The 26,263-nt window shown below is 43.7% G+C and overlaps 1 protein-coding gene across 1 annotated transcript in view; it reads left to right on the forward strand.

Moving 5' to 3' along the window:
• The window catches only part of LOC126285109 (uncharacterized), a 258,049-nt gene extending 233,105 nt beyond the window's left edge, over positions 1–24,944 (forward strand). The window contains exons 5-7 of the mRNA XM_049984433.1: positions 4,248–4,412; positions 13,871–13,987; positions 21,747–24,944. Coding sequence (XP_049840390.1) covers positions 4,248–4,412; positions 13,871–13,987; positions 21,747–21,929 — 465 coding nt within the window. The 3' untranslated portion in view covers positions 21,930–24,944. The remainder of the gene's footprint in view (positions 1–4,247; positions 4,413–13,870; positions 13,988–21,746) is intronic.
• Positions 24,945–26,263: the final 1,319 nt, after the last annotated feature.

A 26,263-nucleotide genomic window follows, 5' to 3' on the forward strand; every position in this document is an offset into this window, starting at 1 on the left:
GCCGTATCCTGCCTGTTTACATATCTCTGTATCTGAATGAGCATGCCTGTACCAGTTTCTTTGGTTCTTTGGTTCTTCATAACTGGAATACATTCCATGAAATTCCGGAGCAATACCTCAAATAGTCGACAGGGTCTTATAGAAATTTATATATACTTTTAGCCCTTTGGTAAGGCATATTACTTTGTTGAAAGACTCTGATCTGTGGATGAACGTCATATCTGAGGATTCATTGGTAATCAAATCGCACGAATCACATCCACATGGGTCAGCTGTCCTAGATAGCCAAGAAAATTTTCCCGAGGCTACCATGATGCTTCCACTTCCGTGTGCTACTCCAAAAATGACTTCGAAGTGTCTGACTTTTCTTGCCTAGCACCCAAACGTTCATCTATTCTACGAAACTGAAAATGTCACTCGTAAAGTACACTACTGCCAATGACGAGGAGACCAGTTTCGATACGCCCTAGCAATTTTTCACCTTTCTCACTAATGTACGGTCGTTACCAGAAGATAAATGGTGCTATTTAAAAACACTGACTCCACTAGACCTAGAGTTTCGCGTCAAGTCAGTCGCTTCCTTCCCCATTGAGCAAAGTACTAACAAGCGGTCAGCACACTTATTTCGACAATCTCGTCACATTCTGTAGGCATCGCATTTATGATAGAGTCGTAATAATGGGACTAGACATTGTACTTCCGGCAATTCGACTACAGCTGCAACTGTTAATAGATGAGTGTGTCGAAACACGCAATGGATGCAGGGTACGTTATTGATCAGGTGCCATCCGATTTACATCTGCTTTGGTCACTAACAGATTTTCTGCGTGTTACACATTTTGGAAACGATGACAGTGGAAGTCATACAGTGAAAACCTGGCTAACAGCAGAGGACAATAGCTTTTTCCAACAGGAATACGTGCTCCTAAAAATGCTTCCCTAAGGCTGTAGAACATGAGGGACACTAGGTACAAAAATTATACATGTGAAAGAAATGTTGGCTGATATACACACATCAAAAAAAGGTGTGCATAACACCGATTCCCAGAACTCCTGAAGATAGACATTGACTGTGGATATTGTATCACACAGTCCCTTTTGACTGATGACAGATGTTAAGTCCCATAGTGCTCAGAGCCATTTGAACACATTCTCTTTTCCTATTCAGAGATGTCACTAAACCCGCCCAAAGATGTAAACAACCATGTATAAGCAGCGCCTATTAGACGGAGGGGGTCCGACAGCCGATCAGTTCCAGCCATTCCACCGGGAAGGAGGTTCACGGCTCGTGTTGTCTGTAGTTCAACCATGCCTATGCGGTCAATACCGGGGTTCGATCGCGTCCGCATTGTGCCAAGAAGTGCTCTCAGCAAGGGAAGTGTCCAGGCGTCTCGGAGTGAACCAAAGCGATGTTGTTCTGACATGGAGGAGATACGGAGAGACAGGAGCTGTCGATGACATGCATCGCTCAGACCGCCCAAGGGCTACTACTGCAGTGGGTGACCGATGCTTACAGGTTATGGCTCGAAGGAACACTGACCATGTTGATTAATGCTTTTCGTGCAGCCACAGGACATCGTGTTACTACTCAAACTGTGCGTTATAGGCTACATGGTGCGCAACTTCACTCCCGACGAACATGCGAGGTCCATCTTTGCAACCATGACACCATACAGCGCGGGACAAGGGGGAGCAACAACATGCCGAATGGATCGCTCTGGATTGTCATCACGTTATCTTCACCGATGTGTCGCATACGCCTTCAACCAGACGATCGTCGGAGACGTGTTTCTAAGCAATCCGGTCAGGATGAACGCCTTAGACACACTGTCCAGCGAGTGCAGCAAAGTGGAGTTTCCCTGCTGTTTTGGGGTGGCATTATGTGGGGCCGACGTACGCCGCTGGTGGTCATAAAAGGCCCCCTAACGGCCGTACGACACGTGAATGCCATCCTCCGACCGATAGTGCATCCATATCGACAGCATATTGGCGGAGCATTCGGCTACATGGTTGACAATTCGCGCCCCCATCATGCACATCTTGTGAATGACTTACTTGAGGATAACGACATCGCTCGACTAGAGTGGCCAGCATGTTCTCCAGACATGAACCCTATCGAACACGTCTGGGATAGATTGAAAAGGGCTGTTTATGGACGACATGATCTACGAACCATTCTGAGGGATCTACGCCGAATCGCCGTTGAGGAGTGGGGCAATCTGGACCAACAGGGCCTTGATGGACTTGTGGGTAGCATGCCATGACGAATACAGGCATTCAACAATGCAAGGTAACGTGCTACTGGTTATTAGAGGTATCTGTGTGTACAGCACTCTGGGCCACCACCCCTGAAGGTCTTGCTGTATGGTGGTGCAACATGCAATGTGTGGTTTTCGTGAGCCATAAGAATGGCGGAAATGATGTTTATGTTGATCTCTATTCCAATTTGCTGTACAAGTTCCGGAACTCTCGGAACGGAGGTGATTCAGAACTTGTGTGTATATAAATGGAAACGTAATATTCGTATGAAAATCCATAAAAACTTGAAAACTTGGAGAAATGAGATTTTTATTCACAGGCTTTAATTACACAGATCGCGACTCATAATGGACATAGCAACGACGGGACATGGTTCTTAATAGGGCGTGTAATCACCACGAACGGTGACACGCGAGTGTACCGTGTTGAAAGATTTGGAGATCAGTACATTATCCATGCAGGATTATGCCTCTCCAAACTATAACACCTGGACAACCAAAACGATCATTTTCGATATATCGTGGGAACTGGGAACACGTAATACACCCAGGAACACTGTCAAACGTTGGTTGTCTTGGGGTCCTATTAAGATTCATGTCCAGTCTTTTGTAATGTACACTGGAAAACCATGAATAGCGGTGACTTCAATGTAATTACTGTTTTTAAACAAAAGTGTCACCTCTGTTCGTTTTATTGCGTACATATTTCTATGTAGGTCCAAGTTTCACGAAGCTATGTTACTCGAGATCAGAACCTTAGTGTTGATTTTTGGTTTACATTTACGTACCTGAACTTCGTATTTGTTTACCTGAAAAATGGAGTCAGAATCTATCCATTATGAGTAAGATATTGTGGTCGATAAAAGGATAATGTGTTACTATTACACATTGCAGAAAAGGAAAAAAGATATATTGCATAGCTGCGGTCTGAAATGACAGAAATCTATTATTATTATTACTACTATTACTATTATTATTATTATTATTATTATTTAGTTGTGTTACATTTCTACCAAGCCTATAGTCTGTGTTGTCTCAGTCATTCTTCTCTGTACAGAATTGTTTCCTAAACAGGTCGTATCAACTGCCTTTGTAACGAAGCTTTTCTTCACTATCTCTTGTACAGGCAAAAACCGCTATCTTGATTTTTATGTTTATTTTTTCCGGTAGCGTTCATTCAGTTCTACAGACAGATCTGTTTTTGCAGTTTTCGGTAGATCTATTTTGTAGTGCCAAATACAGGGTGTTCCAGGGGGAACTGTGAATGTTGAGGGATATGACAGGAACGCGCATTTGAAGCAAAAAATTTCTTCTGGACATTTCCCCTGTTGCGAATATTTCCCGTGATAGGCAGCTTTTTAAAGTACACATGCTGATAGGCGCAGTCATTTTAGAAGAGGAAATAAGATCGCCAGAATGTACGCCATACAATATGTGAATACGCGACATGAACTGCTTGGTTGCATTGTGTATGCTGCTGCCCGCGTTAGCAAACTTGAAAAGGCACACAAAAAAGCAAAGCAACATATTCTCCCCAGAGTGCTCAAATGCAGATTCGAGCCTTTATTGTGAATATAACAGCTGCTAAGGGACGTGTACGATAATCCTTTGACGTCAATGTGTTAAAAATACGTATTTTTCGATTGATATTTTGTAAAACGCATGTTATATTTTTTTCCTAACTGTTGTACTGTGTAAACCTGAAAGAGCAATGAATAATACAGCAAACAAATAACGATGTACATTTGAAGCCATTCAGAGAAGGAAATACGTCCACATGAAACTTTTTGCTTCAGATGAGCGTTCCTGTCATATCGCTGAATATCGTCCATTCCTATTGGGACACCGTGTATGCTGTGAAAGTGTGGATTATCCATGGAAGCTAAACATCTTGGGAAGCACTGTCGATTAGTAGCACAGTATCGGCCAGTGTCTTCTTTCGACATAGCACCGACCAGTCCTAACAGTTTGTGTGTCTGTCTGTCGCAGCCGAACCCGCAGTACCAGTTCGCGTTCGACGTGCGCGACGACCAGTTCACCAACTACCAGAACCGCAAGGAGCAGCGCGAGGGCGACAAGATCTCCGGCAGCTACAGCGTCGTCGACTCGGACGGCTTCATCCGCACCGTCAAGTACACCGCCGACCCGCTGGAGGTGAGCTTCGCTGACGGCGGGATGGACATTACGCCCATCACTGACTTCCACACAACGCTCTACTTCGGGCATACACGCTCAAAAATAAGACTAGCAGACGCTAGTGAAACACGAGTTCCGGTCTTGATAATTAAATCACACAGGGTTATCAAATTAAGCAATGTTGATCGCTACGTTTCACCTGACGTTAAGGTCAAGCGTCCATCTTCATGTTCTAGTGGTGCATTCATTGCTACATTAAATTTCAGGGGTTAAGATGCATAAATTTCACCTCTTCTTCTAATTTATGTCGTTAAGCCATGTTCAGACAGAGCCGAAAGACTGACACTCAAGCTTTTTTCTCCTTTATTTTTATTTCATCCATCCTTACCCAATATGGATAGAGGAGCAGTCAAGGGGCTCTTCAGCCAATTACCAAGAAAACTAAATGAGAAGAAAAAACACTAACTGAAAGGTGAGATGTTTACAATAGATTTTAAAAAATTTAAAGAGCAAATAGTAATAGCAAAAGGCAAAAACGAAAAACACTAACAGTACATTTAAAGACGTTTGAAACATGGTGCAAAGCATTGATGTTAAAAAGAAATGTTTCACTGACAAACAGAAAAGACCTGCGAGGTATACGTATTCTGTTGTTGAAGAGGACAGGTGGTTCGGTGAGCGTGGTGGTATGAGGATGCAGCATTGGGGTAGGAGTGGCTGTTGGGATACCAGACAGGGCGAAGAAGAGGGGAGGGGTCATGGTATTGGTGAGACTAAAATTTGACGAGGTAAAGGCGGTTAATGAAAGAAGGGTGGAAGGGTAAGAAAGGAGGGAAGCAAATATGAGGATGACAGGGAGAGGTAGCCCTGATAAGTGGTGGGGTACATGTAAAGTTATAGAATGAAGAAAGTTACGGCGGAGATCATGATCTGGCATTGGGAGATGATTCGCATAGTGCGGCAGCGTATGGGGATTGGAAAATAAAGGGAATACAATAGGATTATTGGATTCGAGTTTGCGGATGGTGTAGGTTGTTCAGAGATGTTGAGTATGAGCGAGGAGAGCCAGGAATGTGTTATGAGTTGGTAAAGGACCCTCATGGGGGGACGGGGGAGGTGAGGCTAGGTAAGCGCTTGTGGAAGACGAGGCGAAGTACATGGCGTTCCAGAATCTAGAGGGTCGCAACGCTCGAGCTCTCTGCTCCGTCTTTTCAAACTTGCGGACCGCGCCACCGTGCATGCGGTTACAGATACACGTACGGCAAAATGTCGGCCTATACGAATCTATATTGCATGAAAACAAAAACAAAAATTTAGAGCCAAGTTCACGTTTTGGAACTCTCTGACAAAAGAGGCAATTGAAACTTTTTGGTTACGAATTTTATTAATAGAGATAGCTACGTGAGATTCGATGATGCATGGAATCAAGCGTTTTCTAATAATTTTGCCAAGACGCCACTGCAGCTCAGCTGGGTGTCATCGATCAGCCTCAGATCTAATTCGGGCATATGTCAACTTCCTTGCCGCCAATCAATGCCTTTCGCATATTTGTATCTGTGTGCACGCATGAGCAGGGACACGGTCCGCGAATTTAATAGGATGGAGTGACTGCTGGAGCGTCAGTCCTCTGGTTCCGCTCAAGATGGCTGAACAATATGCAGCCGAAATCATAGAATCAGAAGAAGAAAAAGAAGAGAATCTATGCAGTTGCACGCCCGAAATTTAACAGAGCATTAAGATCAGGAGAGTTAGAAGGATAGGGTGCTTGAGCGTTCGCCAAACCAGGAACGTATGCTTCCAGCACTCTGAACATGTCTTTCGTCATCGCGGAAAACGGTAGTAACCACAACAGAGACATTTTAAAGACACAGAATCGTCTTTAACCGCTACACGGTCCACCATTTCGATGCAGTGTACGTGAGAGTGTTGGATCATTGAACAGTTTTCTAACACTCACCTCTAGCCAGCCCTGTGACAGAACTTTAATATATTTTCTTATTTTATTTTACAATGACAGTTTTTAGTTTATGTGTCTTGTAGTGAGGTTTTTCGAAATGTGAAAAACTGTGCCAAGGCACATGTACTCAGGAAAAAATATTCTATCGAAATTTAATAATGTTTCAGTGGTGAAAACCTTGTCAATACTGTATTTAATAGCCTATGTTTTACGTTATTGTCTACTACACGTTAACAGTCAGTACGATTAACAGATCTGCCACTATCTCGTCTCCTACCTTCCAAACTTTACAAAAGCTCTCCTGCGAACGTTGCAGAACTAGCACTCCTGAAAGAAAGGATACTGCGAAGACATGGTTAGCCACAGCCTGGGGGATATTTCCATAATGAGATTTACACCCTGCAGCGGACTGTGCACTGATTTGAAACTTCCTGGCAGATTAGAACTGTGTGCGCGACCGAGACTCGAACTCGGGTATCCTTTCTTTCAGGAGTGCTAGTTCTGCAAGGTTCGCAGGAGAGCTTCTGTAAAGTTTGGAAGGTGGGAGACGAGATACTGGCAGAAGTAAAGCTGTGAGGACCGGCCGTGAGTCGTGCTTAGGTAGCTCAGATGGTAGAGCACTTGCCGGCGAAAGGCAAAGGTCCCGAGTTCGAGTCTCGGTCGGGCGCACAGTTTTAATCTGCCAGGAAGTTTCATATCAGCGCACACTCCGCTGTAGAGTGAAAATCTCATTCTACTTGTGCAGGTGTCTAGTGCGCGTTTCTTCATTAGATTAATAGTCGGTCAACAGATTTAAAGCAAGAGATTGAAACTGCAACTAGGAAATATCATTCCATCCTAGATTCACTATTCTCCAGGTATGACACCACTCCTTCCCCTTCCCCTACTAAGTACTATCTATGTAGATAAAATGAATACTATCTATGCACAGAAAATGAACGTGTCTCAAAGGGATAATAAAAATCGATATCAAAGTAGGATCCGACTCAAAGTTCAAAGACTGAGTTGGCCATAGGTTGTCATGCTTTCAGAAGACAAATTCAATGTCTCTTCTGACTCTGTATTGCTAACTCGCTGACTGCTCACTGTGACTGAGCCCGGATTTCCATGAAAAAGCATGTTGCATGCCAGATTGCAATTCATGAATATAGACATTTGTAATGCATATTGTATCGTTTTTGACCTCAGTGCATATATTACGATAACTTGCATAATTACACTTTTTTCATATAAATTAAGTCAAAAGGGCAGAACACGAATAATTTTTGCGAATTCTTCAAAAATGGTTCAAATGGCTCTGAGCACTATGGGACTCAACTGCTGTGGTCATTAGTCCCCTATAACTTAGAACTACTTAAATCCAACTAACCTAAGGACATCACACACATCCATGCCCGAGGCAGGATTCGAACCTGCGACTGTAGCAGTCGCACGGTTCCGGACTGCGCGCCTAGAACCGCGAGACCACCGCGGCCGGCGCGAATTCTTCACAGTGAGCTCAAGCGTCTTACTTCATCTTGGTAGAAGTCAATACGTTTCGGTCCAATAAATTTAAAGAAAAGTGTTCTATTGTTGTTAAGTGATGTTGCTCAGTATTCATGAAGGCCAGGAAGACAATTCAAACATTTTATCGTAACGTGAAACACCGCTACATATCACCCCAGGTGTTAAATTGTGTAGATGGAACAGCACATTTAAAATATGACACTGTCAGTACGCTGACGTTGTTGTGTCCAAGTGAAACTACAATATTCTGCCACAACTGAGGGTCTTTTGAGTGCTCTGGAAGATGTTTCATTTCAACTTCGGCAAATGAAATGTTAGTTCCCCTTATTACATAAAAGGATAAAAATGTTTACTTAACTTGAGACTGTTCTTTGCCAGAGGAGAGTGTAAAATATTTACAACTGTCAGTGACTATGAGAGCATGACTTGATGCATACAATCAGAAACTGTTTTCTTGAAGTTCAATCTTCAACCTTAACTACAGTATATGTCCATCTGAAACTTCATCATCATTGTTTCTTCATGATGATGTTGACTGTTGAAGCTGAGGTCACCGACTGAGGTACAACTCTTGCATGCTTGACAGTATGTTGATCTCAGCGTGACGGCGCTGCTATGCTGAGAGGGAGGGCGTGTCTTATAGAGTGTCTCGTACTGGTTCTTACGGACTGTAGCGAGCCGTCGCTAATGTCTCCGTTAGCGATTCGCTTGCCGATTTTGTTGCAGCTTCACTGTCTCTAGACGATACCACAGATATCCTCCACAAACCAGCTAATCAGGCGCACAAAATACAAAGGTTTGATAAGTCTGATAGCATTAACTAAATGATATGAACATTTTTTCGTATTGAAGGCGTTTTTGAGACTATCTGTCCCTGTTGCTTCATTTTAAAAAAATGAAGTGAAAGGTGCGTATGGCACTGTTGGCTGGAAGAACCCGTATGGGATGTTCAGACGTCTAGTACAAGCTCTTTTATTTTATGGATAAATTCTGCCAGCTTTCACTGTGATAATTTTGCTGAAGTTAAGTTGGTAACAAATCGTAAAGTCCCGCAAACTCATTGCATTTAACATATATTGGTTCATTATATTGAAATTACATAAATTCCTACCACCTAACGTTATCGGTTTTGGGTGATTGACAAAGCCTTTGCTCAGCCCGATCTCGCCACTTTCATGAATGATGATGAAATGATGAGGAAAACACAAACACCTAGTCATCTCGAGGCAGGTGAAAATCCCTGACTCTGCGGGGAATCGTACCCGGGACCCCGTGCTCGGGAAGCGAGAACGCGACCACGAGACCACGAGATGCGGTCTAGTGTGCGGTTTGTGCAGTTGGAGTGATATGCTACCCCTGATACCTTTAGATAGGACTCTGACAGGTGATACGAGCGAAAGCATCTTTTCTGATCACCTATATCCATTCATGTCTACTGTGAACTCCGACGGACAGCAGGATAGTGCGCACCCCACGAGTCTAGAACTGCTACAGAGTGGTTCCAGGAACACTCTTCTGCGTTTAAGCACTTCTGCTGGCCACCAAACTCCACAGACATGAACATTACTGAGTAAAATGCAAACGGTGCAGATGTAACTCGAAACGCCACAACAAAATTCGGTACCTAACAAAACTAAACAAAAGTGATATTTAGTTAGTACAATAACAATTATAGCTCATTTGTTTTACAGTGGTAGATGTGGATCTGCTTATTTGAAACACTTCGTTACCGGCCAGTTCAGATTAGCCGAGAATTGTCTTTAAAGATAATAAGTTGTGTCAGATTGAAACAATTTATGAGAGGCTTTCTTCCGGTAAGAATGGGTACTTCTAATCGATGTTTGCCGGCTCTGTTTTATGGTAGCCAATTTATGGAGAACTGTTTCCTCGGCTACCCACAAATTACACCCTGTCATTAACCGTGGCTTTCTGAAAATACCCTTTAATTCTTTGAAAATAATATTAGAACCTCAGCTTTTTCTTAAAGCTGCTGACTGAGCAGGAATTTCAAATTCAGTCGTTCCGTGAGCTGTGGTTTCAGCTATATCCCTTGCTGGACTAATCTCGTATGCGAAGGTTTCATTTAGTTGTTGTTGTGGTTTTTAATCCGAAGACTGTACTACTGTATCCTTCATCGCAGTCATCCATTTGAACTTCTGTGTGCGCGCCTAAGTTTTCTTCTACACATTTTACGCTCCCTCACCCCCTCGCTCCTCACATGCACCGCCGCCCCCCCTCCCCCACCACCACCAAACATACACACAAACACGTTTCTCTCCATTACCACATTCAGTATTACTTGATGCCCCAGGATGTGTCCTGCCACTCGACCCCTTCTTTTAATCAAGATGTGACATAAATTTTTTTCACCAATCGATTCAGTACCTCCACATTAGCTGTTTAGTCTACCCATATAATCTCCAGTATTATTCTGTAACACCACATTTCGAAACTTTCTATTCTTGACACTGCCAGTCTGCATTTTATATTCTCTCTACAGCTGGCACTATCAGTTATTTTGCTGCACAAGTAGCCAAACTCATCTACCACCTGTCGTGTCTCCTTTCCTAATCTAATTACCTCAGCGTCACCTGATTTCACTTACTCTTGTTTTCCTATCGTTAATTTTCATCATATAATCTTTTCAAAAGACATCGTCCATTATCTTTAACTGATCTTCGAAGTCCCTTGCCGCTTCTGGGAGATTTACAATGTCATCCACAAATCTCGTAGTTTTTAATTCCATATCTAAATTTCTCTTTGGTATCCTTCACTGCCTACTTAATGCACAGGCTGAATAACGCTGGGGATAGGTTACAACCCTGTCACACTCCTTTCTCAACCACAACTTCACTTTTATCCCCTTCGTCTCTTACAACGGCAGTCTGATTTCTGCACAAATTGTAAATAACCTTCTGCTACTTGTATTTTGTCCTACCACCTGCAAAATTTCAAGGAGTGTAGTGCGCTCAATATTGTCAAAAGAGTTCTTTAAATCCACAAATTTTATAAACATAGGTTCGCGTTTCTTCAACCAATCTTCTAACAAAAGTGGTAGGGTCAGGATTGCCTCACTTGTTTCTACACGTCATTTCCAAGGTAGTTATTTGGTTAATTATCTAATAAATATTAGAGTCTAACGAAATACTGATACCCGTGGTAATATTTAGGCTTGCATATCTCAATCAGTAAAAACGGAACACTCACTGTATCACTTTGTAGCCTGTCTGCTAACACCCCTTTTTCTCATGAACGGTTCGAATTGAGGGCTAAGCTTACAAGCCAACTCAGTCAAAAGATACAGACATTATGCCACATATTTTGATACGCGCTCATCAATCAAAATATATAGATGAACTATGTGTAAACACTCCAAGCCAAAAAAAAAAAGGTCGCATCACGAAGGAAGGAGCTACGAAAATAGGTCATAAATTTATGTTGATACAGGCACAGCCGGAAAATGCAAAATTGTAGACTTTAGTGAACGATCGATCGATGTCGATGCTGCAGCGCAAAATCACAGTGCGGCGGGAAAGATTAGTAAATAGGGGAAATGTCGATACCAGGGTATAAAGTCTTTGCGAATTTGGTTCCGTGTACTCAGTTGAACAGTATCTATGCCTCACAGACAGACGATGAATAATATACACAGGTGTCAGTATTTGAGGCAGGACGTGTATGTGGTCTCAAAGAAGTCGGTTGGAGTAAACAGCGAATGACTCCATATTGAAATTGGAGCTATGCCAGCCTTCGACGATATTGGCAGTAAATAGTTGCGCCACGGCCGAACACAGGGAAGGAAGCGGTTGAACTACCACCTGAGAAACGAGCAATCGTCAGAGAGGCATTCAGAACCCCAGATTCAACATTATCAATGTAACACCCCACCCGTCACTTATCTGGTTTTACTGTGTGTTCACCCCAGGTAATTGACTAACAGATCAACAGAAAGTGCAAAACTGCTGCAATATTGCATAACGCAAAGAAAGTAATAAGGCCCTGTGACTCTTGATTGAACTGTGGTGGCAGTGTTGACATTAATTGATTCAGAATTGATCCCTTTTAATTAAAAAGGGGTGCACATTGATGCTATATTCAGCTACTGAACACCAGATGCAAATGTTGAACATAAAATTAATTAAGAAAGTGACTTGGGATTTCAACTACTTGACTGAAAACAGATGCAGTCGATTAGCACAGATTTATTTTAACTGACGACCTTCAATCATCACATTACATGACTCTCCTAACAGGCAGTGGTAATAAATTGCGTTTGCATGGAGTAAAGCGCGATAAATCAAAAGTAATTCCTGTCGACTGACCCAAGCGTAATGCTAAGTGCGAGAAGAATACTACAATACACTCAATGAAACCCTCGTGGAAACTTTGCCGACGTGATCCAACAAATTAATCAGTGGCCGGAGCGAGCGCAATGTCACCGAATTCAGCGTGGCGGAGCGGCGTCGTTGTGCGGACGTCGGCCGACCTCGTGGTGCTGCAAAGCTGTGCTCATTGATTCACTCCTAGCTATCTTGCTCAGTACATAGCTGAACCAAAACTTCCTATGTCCAAGTTCAATCGTTCCATTTGCTAAGTCCTAAACTGCAGAGATGGTCACTCTTTCTCATGCAAGCTGAGTAAAGAACGCCACGTCCGCACTCTAGGCAACCTGGGAACGGAAGACCTCTACTGAGACTTCTCACAGTTCACTCTTTGCCTTGGTTTCCCCTCCAGCAAAATCACTTACGCCAACTGCAGTGCAACTCGCGTTAATTATGCATCACTTCCCAGCGCCGACCAATGCCTGCTCTGGGAAGTGAACAAATTCCCACAAAATTTCCCTTCCTCTCAACTTCTTCTATTTAGCTCCCCCCAGGCCACCCATTAAGGTTAGCGTCTGCACAACACCAAGTTTTCCGGAATTCTGACTCCCAGGAGAGTACTTCAAATTCCTTGGTCCTACGTTCCCATCGGTGGCCGGCGTATTTCATTCTGTCGCTCTTCACCTGCTGTACTTCAGGCTCTGCAGACCGTGAATTCAGAGTGAAGTTGCTATAGTCACGAACATGCATATTTTGATCTCTGTTGACTGCTCCACTATAGCTTGCGCGGCTTTATCGCATGTTTCACGGAACGATGGACATTTATCAACAGGCGTACAAGTTCTCCGTCTGTTTCCCGGCACACCAGCAAGGAGTCGGGGTCATCTACCCACTCACTGTCACTCATCTTAAGGTGGCTTAGGGGCCGCCTATTGTTGCTTCCCTTAGCCGCTCCCCGGCCTGCCATGGTCAAATACTTTCCTGGGGTAAACTAGCGTCCAGTAAAGTGACATATTTCCACAAAGTTTTCATATTGTGTGAATTACTTTAAAACCATCACCCGACATTAATTATTCCACTATGTCCATACTATACCCTCTACAAGATGCATTGTGCCTTGTCGGTCATTTTGTTCAGCCCGACTGCAAGTCCTCCACGCATTTACTCGATATTTTAAAAACAATCTTGTTTAGTCGCTGAACCATTATCCGAGCATCCCTCAGAAAATGTAATTCCTTCCCCCATCCCACCCCACTCCCCACCTCCAATGCCCATTCCTAACGTCTAATTACCCTCTGGTTGAGTGGTAGTCGTGGTGGTCAGTGTTTAACGTCCTGTCGACAACCAGGTCATTAGAGACGGAGTTCGGGTTAGGGAAGGGTTGTGAAGGAAATCAGCCGTGCCCTTTCAAAGAAACCATACCGGCATTTGCCTGAAACGATTTAGGGAAATCACGGAAAATCTAAATCAGGATGGCTGGAGACGGGATTGGACCGTCGTCCTCCCCTCTGGTTGGGAAACACCGGTCCAGTGTATCTTTTGTGTAACGATAGGAAGCTCAGCCATCGTAGTGAAATATCTGGTACAGACACAGGAAGCTGAAACGTACACCATCACCTGGTGACTGTAATCGCTCACGTAGCGTTATTGGGTGACACTTGGGTGACGCCCGCCGTGCCTTTCTGTTGCAGGGCTTCAAGGCTCAGGTGACGCGGGAGCCCACCGACATCGTGGTGAAGATCCCGACGCCGACGCCGCCGCCGCAGGCGCAGCCGCTCTCCATTCCAGCGGGGCCACAGTACATCCAGGTAAGAAGCAGCCTTCACACGCCACAGGCTCGTAATAAAATGCAGCGCACGACTAGAGATTCCCGACATAGCAAAGCCGTCGTTTTCACTGGTAACTCACTTTCAGCTGATAAGGAGGCATCGCCAACAAACTCACAGAGTAATAACAGACCATGCCACAACCACAGAAACAAAAGAAAGACGATCGCATTACGTGCGATAAAAAGAAAATACACGAGATGAATCTATACTTATAAAACAAAAACTTGTACTTAATACACTATTGGCCATTAAAATTGCTACACTAAGGAGAAATGCAGATGATGAACGGGTATTCATTGGACAAATATATTATATTAGAACTTACATGTGATTACATTTTCACACAATTTGGGAGCATAGATCCTGAGAAATCAGTACCCAGAACAACCACCTCTGGCGTAATAACGGCCTTGATACGCCTCGGCATTGAGTCAAACAGAGCTTGGTTGGCGTGTACAGGTACAGCTGCCCATGCAGCTTCATCACGATATCACAGTTCATCAAGAGTAGTGACTGGCGTATTGCGACGAGGCAGTTGCTCGGCCACCATTGACCAGACGTTTTTAACTGGTGAGAGATCTGGTGAATGTGCTGGCCAGGGCAGCAGCCCGTACAGGACATGCAACATGCGACGGTGCATTATCCTTCTGAAATATGGGGTTTCGCAGGGATCGAATGCAGGGTAGAGCCACAGGTCGTAACACATCTGAAATGTAACGTCCACTGTTCAAAGTGCCATCAATGCGAACAAAAGGTGACTGAGACGTGTAACCAGTGGCACCACATAACATCAGGCCCGGTGATACGCCAGTATGGCGATGACGAATACATGCTACCAATGTGCGTTCACCGCGATGTCACCAAACACGGATTCGACCATCATTATGGTGTAAACAGAACCTCGATTCACCCGAAAAAATGACGTTTTGGTATTCGTGCACCCAAGTCCGTCGTTGACTACACTACCGCAGGAGCTCTGTGAAGCAGCGTCAAGGGTAGCCGCAGGCATGGTCTCCGAGCTGATAGTCCATGCTGCTGCAAACGTCATCGAACTGTTCTTGCAGATTGTTGTTGTCTTTCAAACGTCACCAGCTGTTTACTCAGGGAACGAGACGTGGCTGCACGATCCGTTACAGCCATGCGGATAAGATGCCTGTCATCTCCACTGCTAGTGATAGGAGGCCGTTGGGATCCAGCCCCTATTACTCTTCTGAACCCACCGATTCCATATTCTGCTAACAGTCATTCGATGACGACCAACGACAGCAGCATTGTCGCGATACGATAAACCACATTCGGTTGGAAACTTTCCTCATATCAGCACGTAGTAGATGTCGCCACCGGCGCAACCTTGTGAGAGTACTCTGAAAAGCTAATCATTTGCAGATCACAGCATCTTCATCCTGTCGGTTAAATTTCGCGTCTATAGCACGTCATCTTCGTGGTGTAGCAATTTTAATGGCCAGTAGTGTACCGGGTGAGCAAAAAGTCAGTATAAATTTGAAAACTGAATAAATCACGGAATAATGTAGATAAAGAGGTACAAATTGACACACATGCTTGAAATGACATGGGGTTTTATTAGAACCGAAAAAATACAAAATTTCAAAAAATGTCCGACAGATGGCACTTCATCTCATCAGAATAGCAATAATTAGCATAACAAAGTGAGACAAAGCAAAGATGACGTTCTTTATAGGAAATGCTCAATATGTCCACCATCATTGCTCAATAATAGCTGCAGTCGAGGAATAATGTTGTGAACAGCACTTTAAAGCATGTCCGGAGTTATGGTGAGGCATTGGCGTCGGATGTAGTCTTTCAGCATCCCTAGAGATGTCGGTCGATCACGATACACTTGCGACTTCAGGTAACCCGAAAGCCAATAATCGCACGGACTGAGGTCTGGGGACCTGGGAGGCCAAGCATGACGAAAGTGGCGGCTGAGCATACGATCATCACAAAACGTCGCGCGCAAGAGATCTTTCAGGCGTCTAGCAATATGGGGTGGAGCGACATCCTGCATAAACATCGTACGTTCCAGCAGGTGTTTATCAGCCAGGCTGGGGATGATGCGATTCTGTAACATATCGGCGTACCTCTCACCCGTCACGGTAGCAGTTACTGACGTTTTGCTGTCCATCGCCATCTGTCGAACATTGTGTGAACTTTTTTTTTGTTCTAATAAAACCCCATGTCATTCAAGCATGTGTGTCAATTTTTACCTCTCTATCTACAGTATTCCGTGGTTTATTAAGTTTTCAAATTCCTACTGACTTTTTGATCACCCGGTACTATCTCAGTGAAGCGCAGTCTGATACAAGTCGAGCACCTGTGTGTACAAGAACGTTAGCAAATGATGTAGGAGCGAAAAGAACATTAATAATAACGGCAGAGTAAAATGTGACAACTGTTAATGATCTTACAAAATGGATTTGTAATAAAAACGACAATTGTTACAGCGACCACCGAAGCTCCTTTAAAACAAAGTAAAACGCGTGTGATCTAAATAAAAGCTATATTACAGTCGCTAAGACAGAAGATATCCCACATTACCAGTAAATCTGCAAATGCAGAAGAGAGGCCTAATATATATCTAAATTAACTTCAGTTTAATTGACAGCACTTCACGCTAATTGTAGCTGCTCGTGTCCGCTTCTATAATTTTGACGTACATTTTGCACATGACGCCATTTCTTAGTCAATGACTGGTTTCTCTCCACATACTAGCATGCTCCTCTTCTGCGCACGTTCTAGACCGCTGACCACAACCCACTCAATTCTTTCGTACATTGGTCCATGTGTCTTCAGGGGTTTTACCTTGGCCATCGAAACAATTCTGTCTTACACTGATTCGGTGATGATGTTACAGACTTTCGGGGATAATGGAGAAGGGTAAATGTACCAACTTGGGATGAGGTAGTTAAGTCGGGAAACAACCACTTACAAAGTTATAAGCGAAAATCGTTTTCATACATCTGATAGTGCTAAGATTTCGGAGTGGGGACCTTCCGAGATGGTAGTATGAAACAAAACAAGAAGAAATAGTCTAGTAAACAGGGGCTCCAAAAAGCATACCTTAGGAGCTATGAGCACTTGTGTAGTAGGAAAGATGTGTTTCACGGTATCGAAAACGAAAACGTGCTCATAGTTCTTAAGACATACATTTTAGAGCCCATGTTTAGCAGACATGTTTTCTTGTTGTAGCCCACACTAGCGCCTTTGAAAGTCGTCAAGCTACTCTCTTAGCAACATCACTACCGGTATGTGTATTCCACTGTCACAGGCATCAGAACTATTTCTTCTAATAACTTTCGACCCGATCGTTTTCAGAGCAGCGTCCCTTACCTAAAATTGATACATTTACCCTTCCACATCATCCCTGAAAGCTTTCAAGATGATGACTGAATTACCCTGTATGTAATCCAACAAGCTCTGCATGTTGTGTTTCTAAACGTTGCACAGTCTAAACCGGTATTTATTACGTAAGCCTACAATAAATTTATTGTAAAAATGTATAAGGATTATGAGTGTTATGTAAAGGCACCTCATGGCTACCATGAAAGTGACAATGGCAACGTCAGCTAACAACAGTTTTATGAAGCCAGTGTAGATAACACGTAATCACGAATTATATACTAGACACTAATGTTGACCCTAGAAACAGTAGTAGCCATTTTCCGTTCTGGGAGTGGAGATGTTCAACACTGGTACTTGGACGACGAGGAGAGAAGAAATAATGGTGTGAAGTTCCTGATCACCAGATTTCGCACCATTGACCAGAATTAAAGTCCTGTTAACAGTGTCTCATGTGGTGGGGTCCAGTGACACTGTAGATGCTGAAGGGATGGCACGTCCCTTGTTGTTACTCGAGAGGAGTACACTTTGTGACGGCACAAACACTCCACAGACACCTACACTAAATAGTTGCGACTAGACGATCCTAACAAAATCGCCATTAAACAATTGGATAGGTTTGAGGCAACATTTCGGCCAACTCGTGGACACGATCGCACCATCTAATAACGTACAAGGTGGAACAAGACGTTACTGAGTGTTGCCCAGCAATATGTTCTTGTATCACAAACATAAAAGATGTGCGATTTCGAGAAGACTACCTTCATGCTTGTTATTGTTTTATATTATTTCACAGATTTGTTTCACAAGGCTCTTCCTTTTAGTCCCAGCGCTAGCGAATAAACCAAAAGACGGTTGGTGATAAGAATGTGATTCAAAACGTTTTTGAGTAGTTCATATTTTGCATCACCTGGTTAATGTTATTTCCCTTGAGGAGACATATATCATTTTACTTGCTACAGTCTGTCTCCTAACAGAAGAGCGAGCAGGCGGGTCCCCACTGTATCTACTCAATTAAGTCAGAAGAGCAGCTATAGATTGCTTTAGAATGGTATATCGGCTGTTCTGGAGTGTGCCTTTTGAATGAATGGGAACATAGCACGCAGACACATCCTGTACGTCACAATTTCCATTAAATGGAACACACAATTAGAATTTAATGAAAAGTTATTTGTACGTATCTCGAGGGTTCCAGGAGACGGCTATGCCAAAACTTCAAGACATGTACCAGAATGGCGCCTATCAGTGGATACATCATCTCTTCCAGTTTCGATTCATAAAAAGCGCCTTGTAGTTCCAGAGCATGTAACTAGGGGAAAAAGTGTTAAAAAAGATGCAGAAAAAATTACCTGCCCCACATTGTCGCAATGAATTAATTCGCGCCTGTAGATAGGCAACCCAATAACAGATTTTGAAAGCAGCCTGCTCTAGTTGTAGGTTCCCAGACGGCATCAGCAGCAGCGACTCCAGCGACTTGCACGCAGTTATTAATGTTTGCCACGTTAAAAACAATGTCCGTATTGAGTACCTGTAATGACAGTTCGAAACTTGGAAAGACTGATAATTGTCTGTTATTATATGTCTTGTAGTTTCCACACATTTATCTTCTGACACTGCGGATGTGCTTCTGAGTAACCGTGTACAACTAATGCAAGAAATCTACAGGGAATGGAGAAAAATATGGAAACATTGCGAGGAACGCGTACTTGAACACAAACGCAGATTCTAGCCGTGATTGCAATATGCGCTGTTGTACCTGACTACCAACGGCACCTGTGCAAATGTCCTTAATACAATGCAAGTCGTCGTCAGAACAGTGTCATGTGTAATCATCAATGCAATATGTCGCAGCTAAGTGAATTCGAATGGGGGCAAATTGTTGGTGCTCACATGGCGAGTGCTTCCGTAACAAGGGAGCCGAAGCATTTGGTGTTTCAAGAAAAATCGTATCGAAGATTTATACTGCGTACGGTGAAATCGGAATAACATCATCACCCAAGTGAGAAGGCGGACAAAAGTCTGCGTTGAATGATTGTGACAGACGATTATTCTAGAAAAAATGTTACGAAAAATGAGAGGACGACAGCTAAAAAAATCACAAAGTTACAGCTGAAGTGTGTCACTCCCAAACCCTGTCAGCAGTAGATTGCAGGACGAGCTCAAATTCCAAACCCACACATTCAAAGGCCCTCAACAGGAAGATATGGTGTTCAAAGCCATAAAAATTGGATAGTGGAGCAATGGAAGATTTTCATTTGGTCGGATGTGTCCTGTTGTGAAATTGAAAACTTTACCCGGGTACAGATGGTTCCATAAAATTTCTGGCTGGTATCTGCAACTTCCGCCATGATATCGACCGTATGTACAACGCAAACTGGGTACACCTTGCATGTGCTGGTGGGGTCTTAAATACGGGAGTTCAGTTCATTTCTGTCAGTACTCACCTGAAGATGGCAGGAGACTCTGCGCCCGACTCTCGTGGCAGAGAGTTGCAGATATCCGGCAGTTCACCCGAAATTTTATGGAACAGGGATGAGTCTTGTTTCCAACTTCTCGCCGCGTTTCCGTCCCAAGAGTGAAATATGGCGGGGGCTCTGATACGTTGGCAGTCATATCGTGGTATTCCATGGGCCCCACGATTACCCTGCAACATCATATTACAACCAAGTATTACGTGGCTATTCTGTGTTTGTTTCCCAATGCTGATGCTGTGTTCCAAGGACCTCTTTTCATACAGTTCGCGTCCTACAGGGTTGGTTCTACAAGCACGAGGATGAACTGTTGCAGCTCCCCTGGCCACCTCGGCCACCAGATCTCAATACTGTATTGCAGTCTTCTTTTGAAAACCCATTTATTTGCCAATGTCGGTACATAAACACAGTAGCTAGATTACTAGTTTCGGAAGTATGTATTGACATCTTCAGATCCATAAAACTGAGCAGTTGTAGCTACATAATGCAGCGTTTACACCGTCACATGAGGAGGATTCAACAAGCGTTACAGTGACATATTCTTGAGCCTTTGTGGTCTACTTTGGAGAAGGATGAATGATCGCTAGCCACCTCTGTCAATGATACCTGAACCTAGAATGAAATTTTCACTGTACAGCGAAGTGTGCACTGATATGAAACTTCGTGACGGATTAAAACTGGGCCGAGACTCGAACTCGGGACCACTGCCTTTGGCGGGCATGTGCTCTTACCATCTGAGCTACCAAGCACGACTCACGCCCCGTCCTCACAGCTTTAATTCCGCCAGTATCTCTCCTCCTACCTTCCGAATTTCACAGGAGCTCTCCTGCGAACCTTGCAAACCTAGCACTTCTGGAAGAAAGGATATCGCGGAGACATGACTTAGCCACAGCCTGGGGGATGTTTCTAGAATGAAATTTTCACTCGAGTGTGCGCTGATATGAAACTTCCTGGCAGATTAAAACTGTGTACCAGGCCGAGACTCGAACTCGGCACCTTTGCCTTTCGCAGGCAAGTGCTCTACCATCTGAGCTACCCAAGCACGACTCACGCCCCCTCCTCACAGCTTTACTTCTGCCAGTATCTCGTTTCATGTCAGCGCACACTCCGCTGCAGAGTGAAAATCTCATTCTGGAAACATCCCCCAGGCTCTGGCTAAGTCATGTCTCCGCGATATCCTTTCTTCCAGAAGTGCTAGGTTTGCAAGGTTCGCAGGAGAGCTCCTGTGAAGTTCGGAAGGTAGGAGGAGAGGTACTGGTGGAATTAAATTGTTTTCGCAATATCCTTTCTTCCAGAAGTGCTAGTTCAGCAAGGTTCGCAGGAGAGCTTTTGTGAAGTTTGGAGGATAGGAGACGAGATACTGGCCGAATTAAGCTGTGAGGACGGGGCGTGAGTCGTGCTTAGGTAGCTCAGTTGGTAGAGCACTTGCCCGCGAAAGGAAAAGGTCTCGAGCTCAAGTCTCGGCCTGGTACACAGTTTTAATCTGCCAGGAAGTTTGATACCTGAACCTGCCACTATTGCAGAAATAATGGTGTAAGATTCCCTTGAAAACCATACAGGCCCTGTATTTTACTGTTCCGACACGACTGGAAGCAGGTTTGAATGCCAGATGTTTTCCTAGACCATATTAGGGAGGGTAACGTGTTGTGTTTTTGGTTTTTCCATATTTTTGTCTAGCCCAGTCTGTAAATAGTACCGCTGATAGACAGGAAACTGGTGTTTGGATGTCCTGACGGCAGTTGTAGCATTGTTCCAGGCCTTTCAGTTTACAAGCAGACAATATAGTCTCCAGTATTGGAGGACAAGTAAACAGCGTCTTCAGTGAGTGAGCTTACAAGCAGCTCCATAAGAGGTGTGGCGTCCAGGATCAGCGAGTGAACAGCAGTGACGTCAGCGTCTTCTGTCAGCAGGGTGGATCGGCAGCGGCGTACCAGCAGGCGCAGGAGCAGGGCCAGGCGGCGGCCCAGCAGAGGGCGCTGCCCCCGGGGGCGGGTCTGGGCGTGCTGCCCCCGGGCGCCCGCGCCAAGGCGGTCGGCTACAGCGCGCAGCAGCCCGGCGCGCCGCCCGTCCATTTCCAGGCCTACCAGCAGTGAGCGCAGCCTCATCGCCACCTCATCTCACACTCACCTCCAGTAGAAACACAACACGATGTAGCACCCATCATCTGTCAACCATACCTGCAGTCCAGTCCAAACAGTTGTAAACCTTTAATGAGTGATCCATTCTTTTAATAATTACCTCTGCTATTCTTTGTCTCAGAAACAATACCCAGCAACCTTGAACATTGCCTCTAATGTCTATAAATTCAGTAGCTGAATCCTCTCATTACCATTACTTTATCTTTGGATCTTCACACTGCCGGGAAGTAAAAATGTACCACCGTCAAGGACATGGTCATTTTAGTGACAACTGAGGTGACACGTCATTGTAAAAGTATACGGTAACAAATTCAGTCCAAATGAAACGCCAAGGTCACAGTAAATGGTGCCAAAACTATCGCATAAGTAACATAGAACCCTCCCCCCTCCCCCTCCACCCCCCACCACCCACCCACCGCAGCAATCCATGAAAATTATTGTTAAGGAGCCAGTTGGCATCCTACAATAGATTGTTTCAAGTATCTTGGGCCTTTTGGTGCAACTCAGCAACGGTTCATACAGTCCCCGGAGAACAAGTAAGGTTCGTTTTCAACATGTCCCAATTGACAAATTTTTAAACATGGCTGCTTTGTTCAGTGACCGTTTCTAAATTAAAATTGAAACAAATGAACCCTCGGTCACTATTGTTTTCAGTCTTATTGACCAGGTTTCAACACATCTAAGAGTGCCTTCATCAGAATTAATATGGCCTATAGCATAGTTACAAATTTAAAGCAAAAGACATTTTTTATATAAAAAGTGTAAGTACTGACTAACAATAAAAGACAGAGGCAGTAATTGCATGTCATATATAAAATAATTAACAAGCCAGAAGGGCTTCACCAGAAAATATATAAAATGAACTGTGTGAAAGCGAGCCACTATGGCGACCCCACTGGTCAGGGCAGTTGTTGTAGCCCAAGAAGAGATCCTTGCATTGCAGAAACCGTATCCAGACAGGCTGCTGGAAAAGCACGTCATGCTCTTGTCGAACAAATTCCAGTAGCATGGGTATAACAGCCTGTGAAGTGCAGCTGCTACTGGTTACTTTTCCATGCAGGAACACCAAACTGATGGACCCCCACACCATAAAATCGGGGACAGAGCCTGTGTGTCTTGGGCGAATGCGTTCTGTAATAATCAGCTCAGTTCAGCTACGCCGTTCACGTGCACGTCCATAACTCGCTTGCAGGGGGGACCTACTCTCACCACTGGAGACAACGCCATTCCACTCTCTAGTCAACTCTTTCATAGCACCAGAGTAGCCATGCCTGGCAGTGTTGTCGTTTCAGTGCTGGTCAGAGGCAAACGTGATATTAACCAATATGGTCCATGATGACACTACAGATGCAGCATGTGTCTAGATTCCGTCCCGAACCACTGCTCGTATGATGCGTCGATCTTGATGTGCGTCTGTACTACTCAGACGTTCAGAACCTGCTCTACAGGGGTGAGCGACACACCAGTGATACACTGTGCCCAACATGTGCAGCAATCCTTAGATACCTCCTTCCAGCTTCCTGCAGTCCCACAAGGCGGCCCTGTTCAAATGGATGAAGCTGTTCAACAGGAGTGTGTATTCATTGGTGGGGTATGATTGTAACGTAGAGGGACACTGTTCACCTCGAAAATCAGCATAGTTGCTGCCTGCAGGATCAAAAAGGAGGGTGCACAGACAGTCCACCACGTGGCATACAATCGTACCATCTCTCAGTATCGACTCCTTATAACCAGTTGTCCTTGAACACAGTCCTTGAGGGTTCTATATTTTTTTTCCAACAGTATGTAATATCTCATAACAAATGGTACACTTCCGTTTTCCTTTTTCTATTTTTGTTCATTCTTTGAGCTTTCTACTACTAAAAATGTACTCCATTTTGAAGACTAAAATAAACAACTGTAGCTATGGTGTGTGCCTTACCAACGCTTGTACCTCTAACAACGGATGCTTGTCATTCTGAATCATAGCAGGGTACACCTCTATTACGTTCTAGGGCTCCCATCATTCCTGTATTTACTAAAACTCTTCAAAGTTGCAGTCCATCTCCTCCCAATGTAGCAGTCTACTTGCATTGTCAGAATAACCATGAATTTCTTAAAGTGAATTTATACTCTTAAGTGCATGTGCTACTTTTGTCTCACACAACCTATGCGGCAGGCGTTATCTAGTAGAGCACATATTGCGACAAGACTCTAAATAATCCTCCATAATTTTTAACTCCCAAGAAGATAAAGTGTACTCCAAGACGTGTTACATTGTATCAACTTTTATCACGTTATTTCATTAACAGATAATTGTCTGCGATGTACAGTTATTATATATTAGTCACATACCTAACACTGCCTACTTCCAAGTTCTTCATTAAACTGAACCTACTGTCACTTTAGAACGCAGATTAGTCTCCGTCCGATTTGATTTGTTAATATTTTCTAACATTATTTTAACAAGAAAAGCTTACACAGTTGCAACACTGGTTTGATTAATCGTGTTTTATTTTCATTATCTTTGAAGTTAGACAAAATTTTAAACATGTAGTGCCTAAAGATAACCTGCATAGGATTTTGCTCAAACGTTTTAAAATGTAGCCACTGTCATGTTTTTATGACAAACTGTGTGATGAAAATCTACTAGTCCTTAAAGAACTACAGTTCTCTCTGAATACTATGAGCAATTACATAGCGGCTATCTGTGATTTAAGAGAGTTAACAAACTACAGATGTAACAACTAGAAATTACCACTATAGCCTCATCGAACTAATGACGTTTATAGCTTTCCACTCCTCTGATGGATTCTTTGAAACAATCATTCTCATACATCAAATATCAATCGACGTGATTGTATCTATGGAAAACATTGTTTGCATATGTAAATACGAATGAATCGTGTGTGAAACGTTATTTGATTGTGTAAAATTGTAGTGTAATGTTGTGTAGACATATTTTTGTGAATAAATAAATTTTCACAAGTCTTTGTGCTTTACTTATTGTGACACAAGTTTGTATCCCAATGAAATGAACTGGTTATATTCTTTAGGTTTATGCAGCTCTTGGTGACACAGCAAAAGTTTTATCTGAATGGTGACATGTGTAGACTGAATATCGTTATTGCGATTAAAACATCATTTATTTTGTGACCTCCATTAGTTCAAAAATGGTTCAAATGGCTCTGAGCACTATGCGACTTAACATTTGTGGTCATCAGTCCCCTAGAACTTAGAACTACTTAAACCTAACTAACCTAAGGACATCACACTCATCCATGCCCGAGGCTGGATTCGAACCTGCGACCGTAGCAGTCACGAGGTTCCGGACTGAGCGCCTAGAACCTCGAGACCTCCATTAGTGCGAAGTTTCAAGAGAGTATAGTATAACCCATAAAGCTGGCACATTTGTTATATTGAACGTTCCTCTATCATGCATTGTAAAGATGTAATGGGCTGACCACGTAAAAGGGTAGAGCGTGCTGGACTATGTACACAACAGCTTGCAGCCAGCTTACTCGAAAACACAGTCGAAAAATGTTCAGCGGTGATGATCACAAAATAAAAGGATATTTTAATCCAACTAATGAACAGCCAATGGGACAGATTGTTATTCCTGTAGCTACATTTCGTCACCAATGTCTACGCTGACGACAAACAGTGGCTCTAGTCCTAAGCACACACAAGACACGCATAGCTATTAACACAACTACTGAAATGACTACAATGCCATTTCCAGAAACGGTATTCATTCAATGACACACAAACATTTAAGCTCAAAATGTCGTTGTAGAATATTCCCAGTGTGTGATAGTCGTGCTCTGAGGCTACATCCCATTCGTACTCGCTAGTCTCATCTACGGCATAGGCACTGCCATGGTGGTGTCGTGTTGTCGCAAAACGGTGAATCCTTCTTCGGACAGATGAGCTGCCATGAACAGGAGCAACAGAGGCGACAGCGAATGAAACTGGAACTTTACTGTCTCTCGCTGGAACTCTTGTAGTAAAACTCTCCATCATACTTTGCCGGTTAAGCCACGGAGTACGGCTTATATCACGGTGTATATCGATCCTAAGCTCTGCATCAATTGTTCTTCTGGCGACCGCTGCCACGGGCTGCAGAATTTGCTCACGGGCTGCTCACCCGATGAGTCGGCCGCCCCGTGTAGCTAACGTTGTTTGAGGGAAGCCTAACTTGCAGGAGATACGACTCACGGTCGCAACAGACAACATTCAAAAAATTCGTCATTGTTGTAGACACCGTCGCAACTAAAATACTAAAATACTGCATTATAACAAGCATAATA

This window comes from Schistocerca gregaria, chromosome 8 (genome assembly GCF_023897955.1).
Source record: "Schistocerca gregaria isolate iqSchGreg1 chromosome 8, iqSchGreg1.2, whole genome shotgun sequence".
Classification (NCBI taxonomy): Eukaryota; Metazoa; Arthropoda; class Insecta; order Orthoptera; family Acrididae; genus Schistocerca; species Schistocerca gregaria.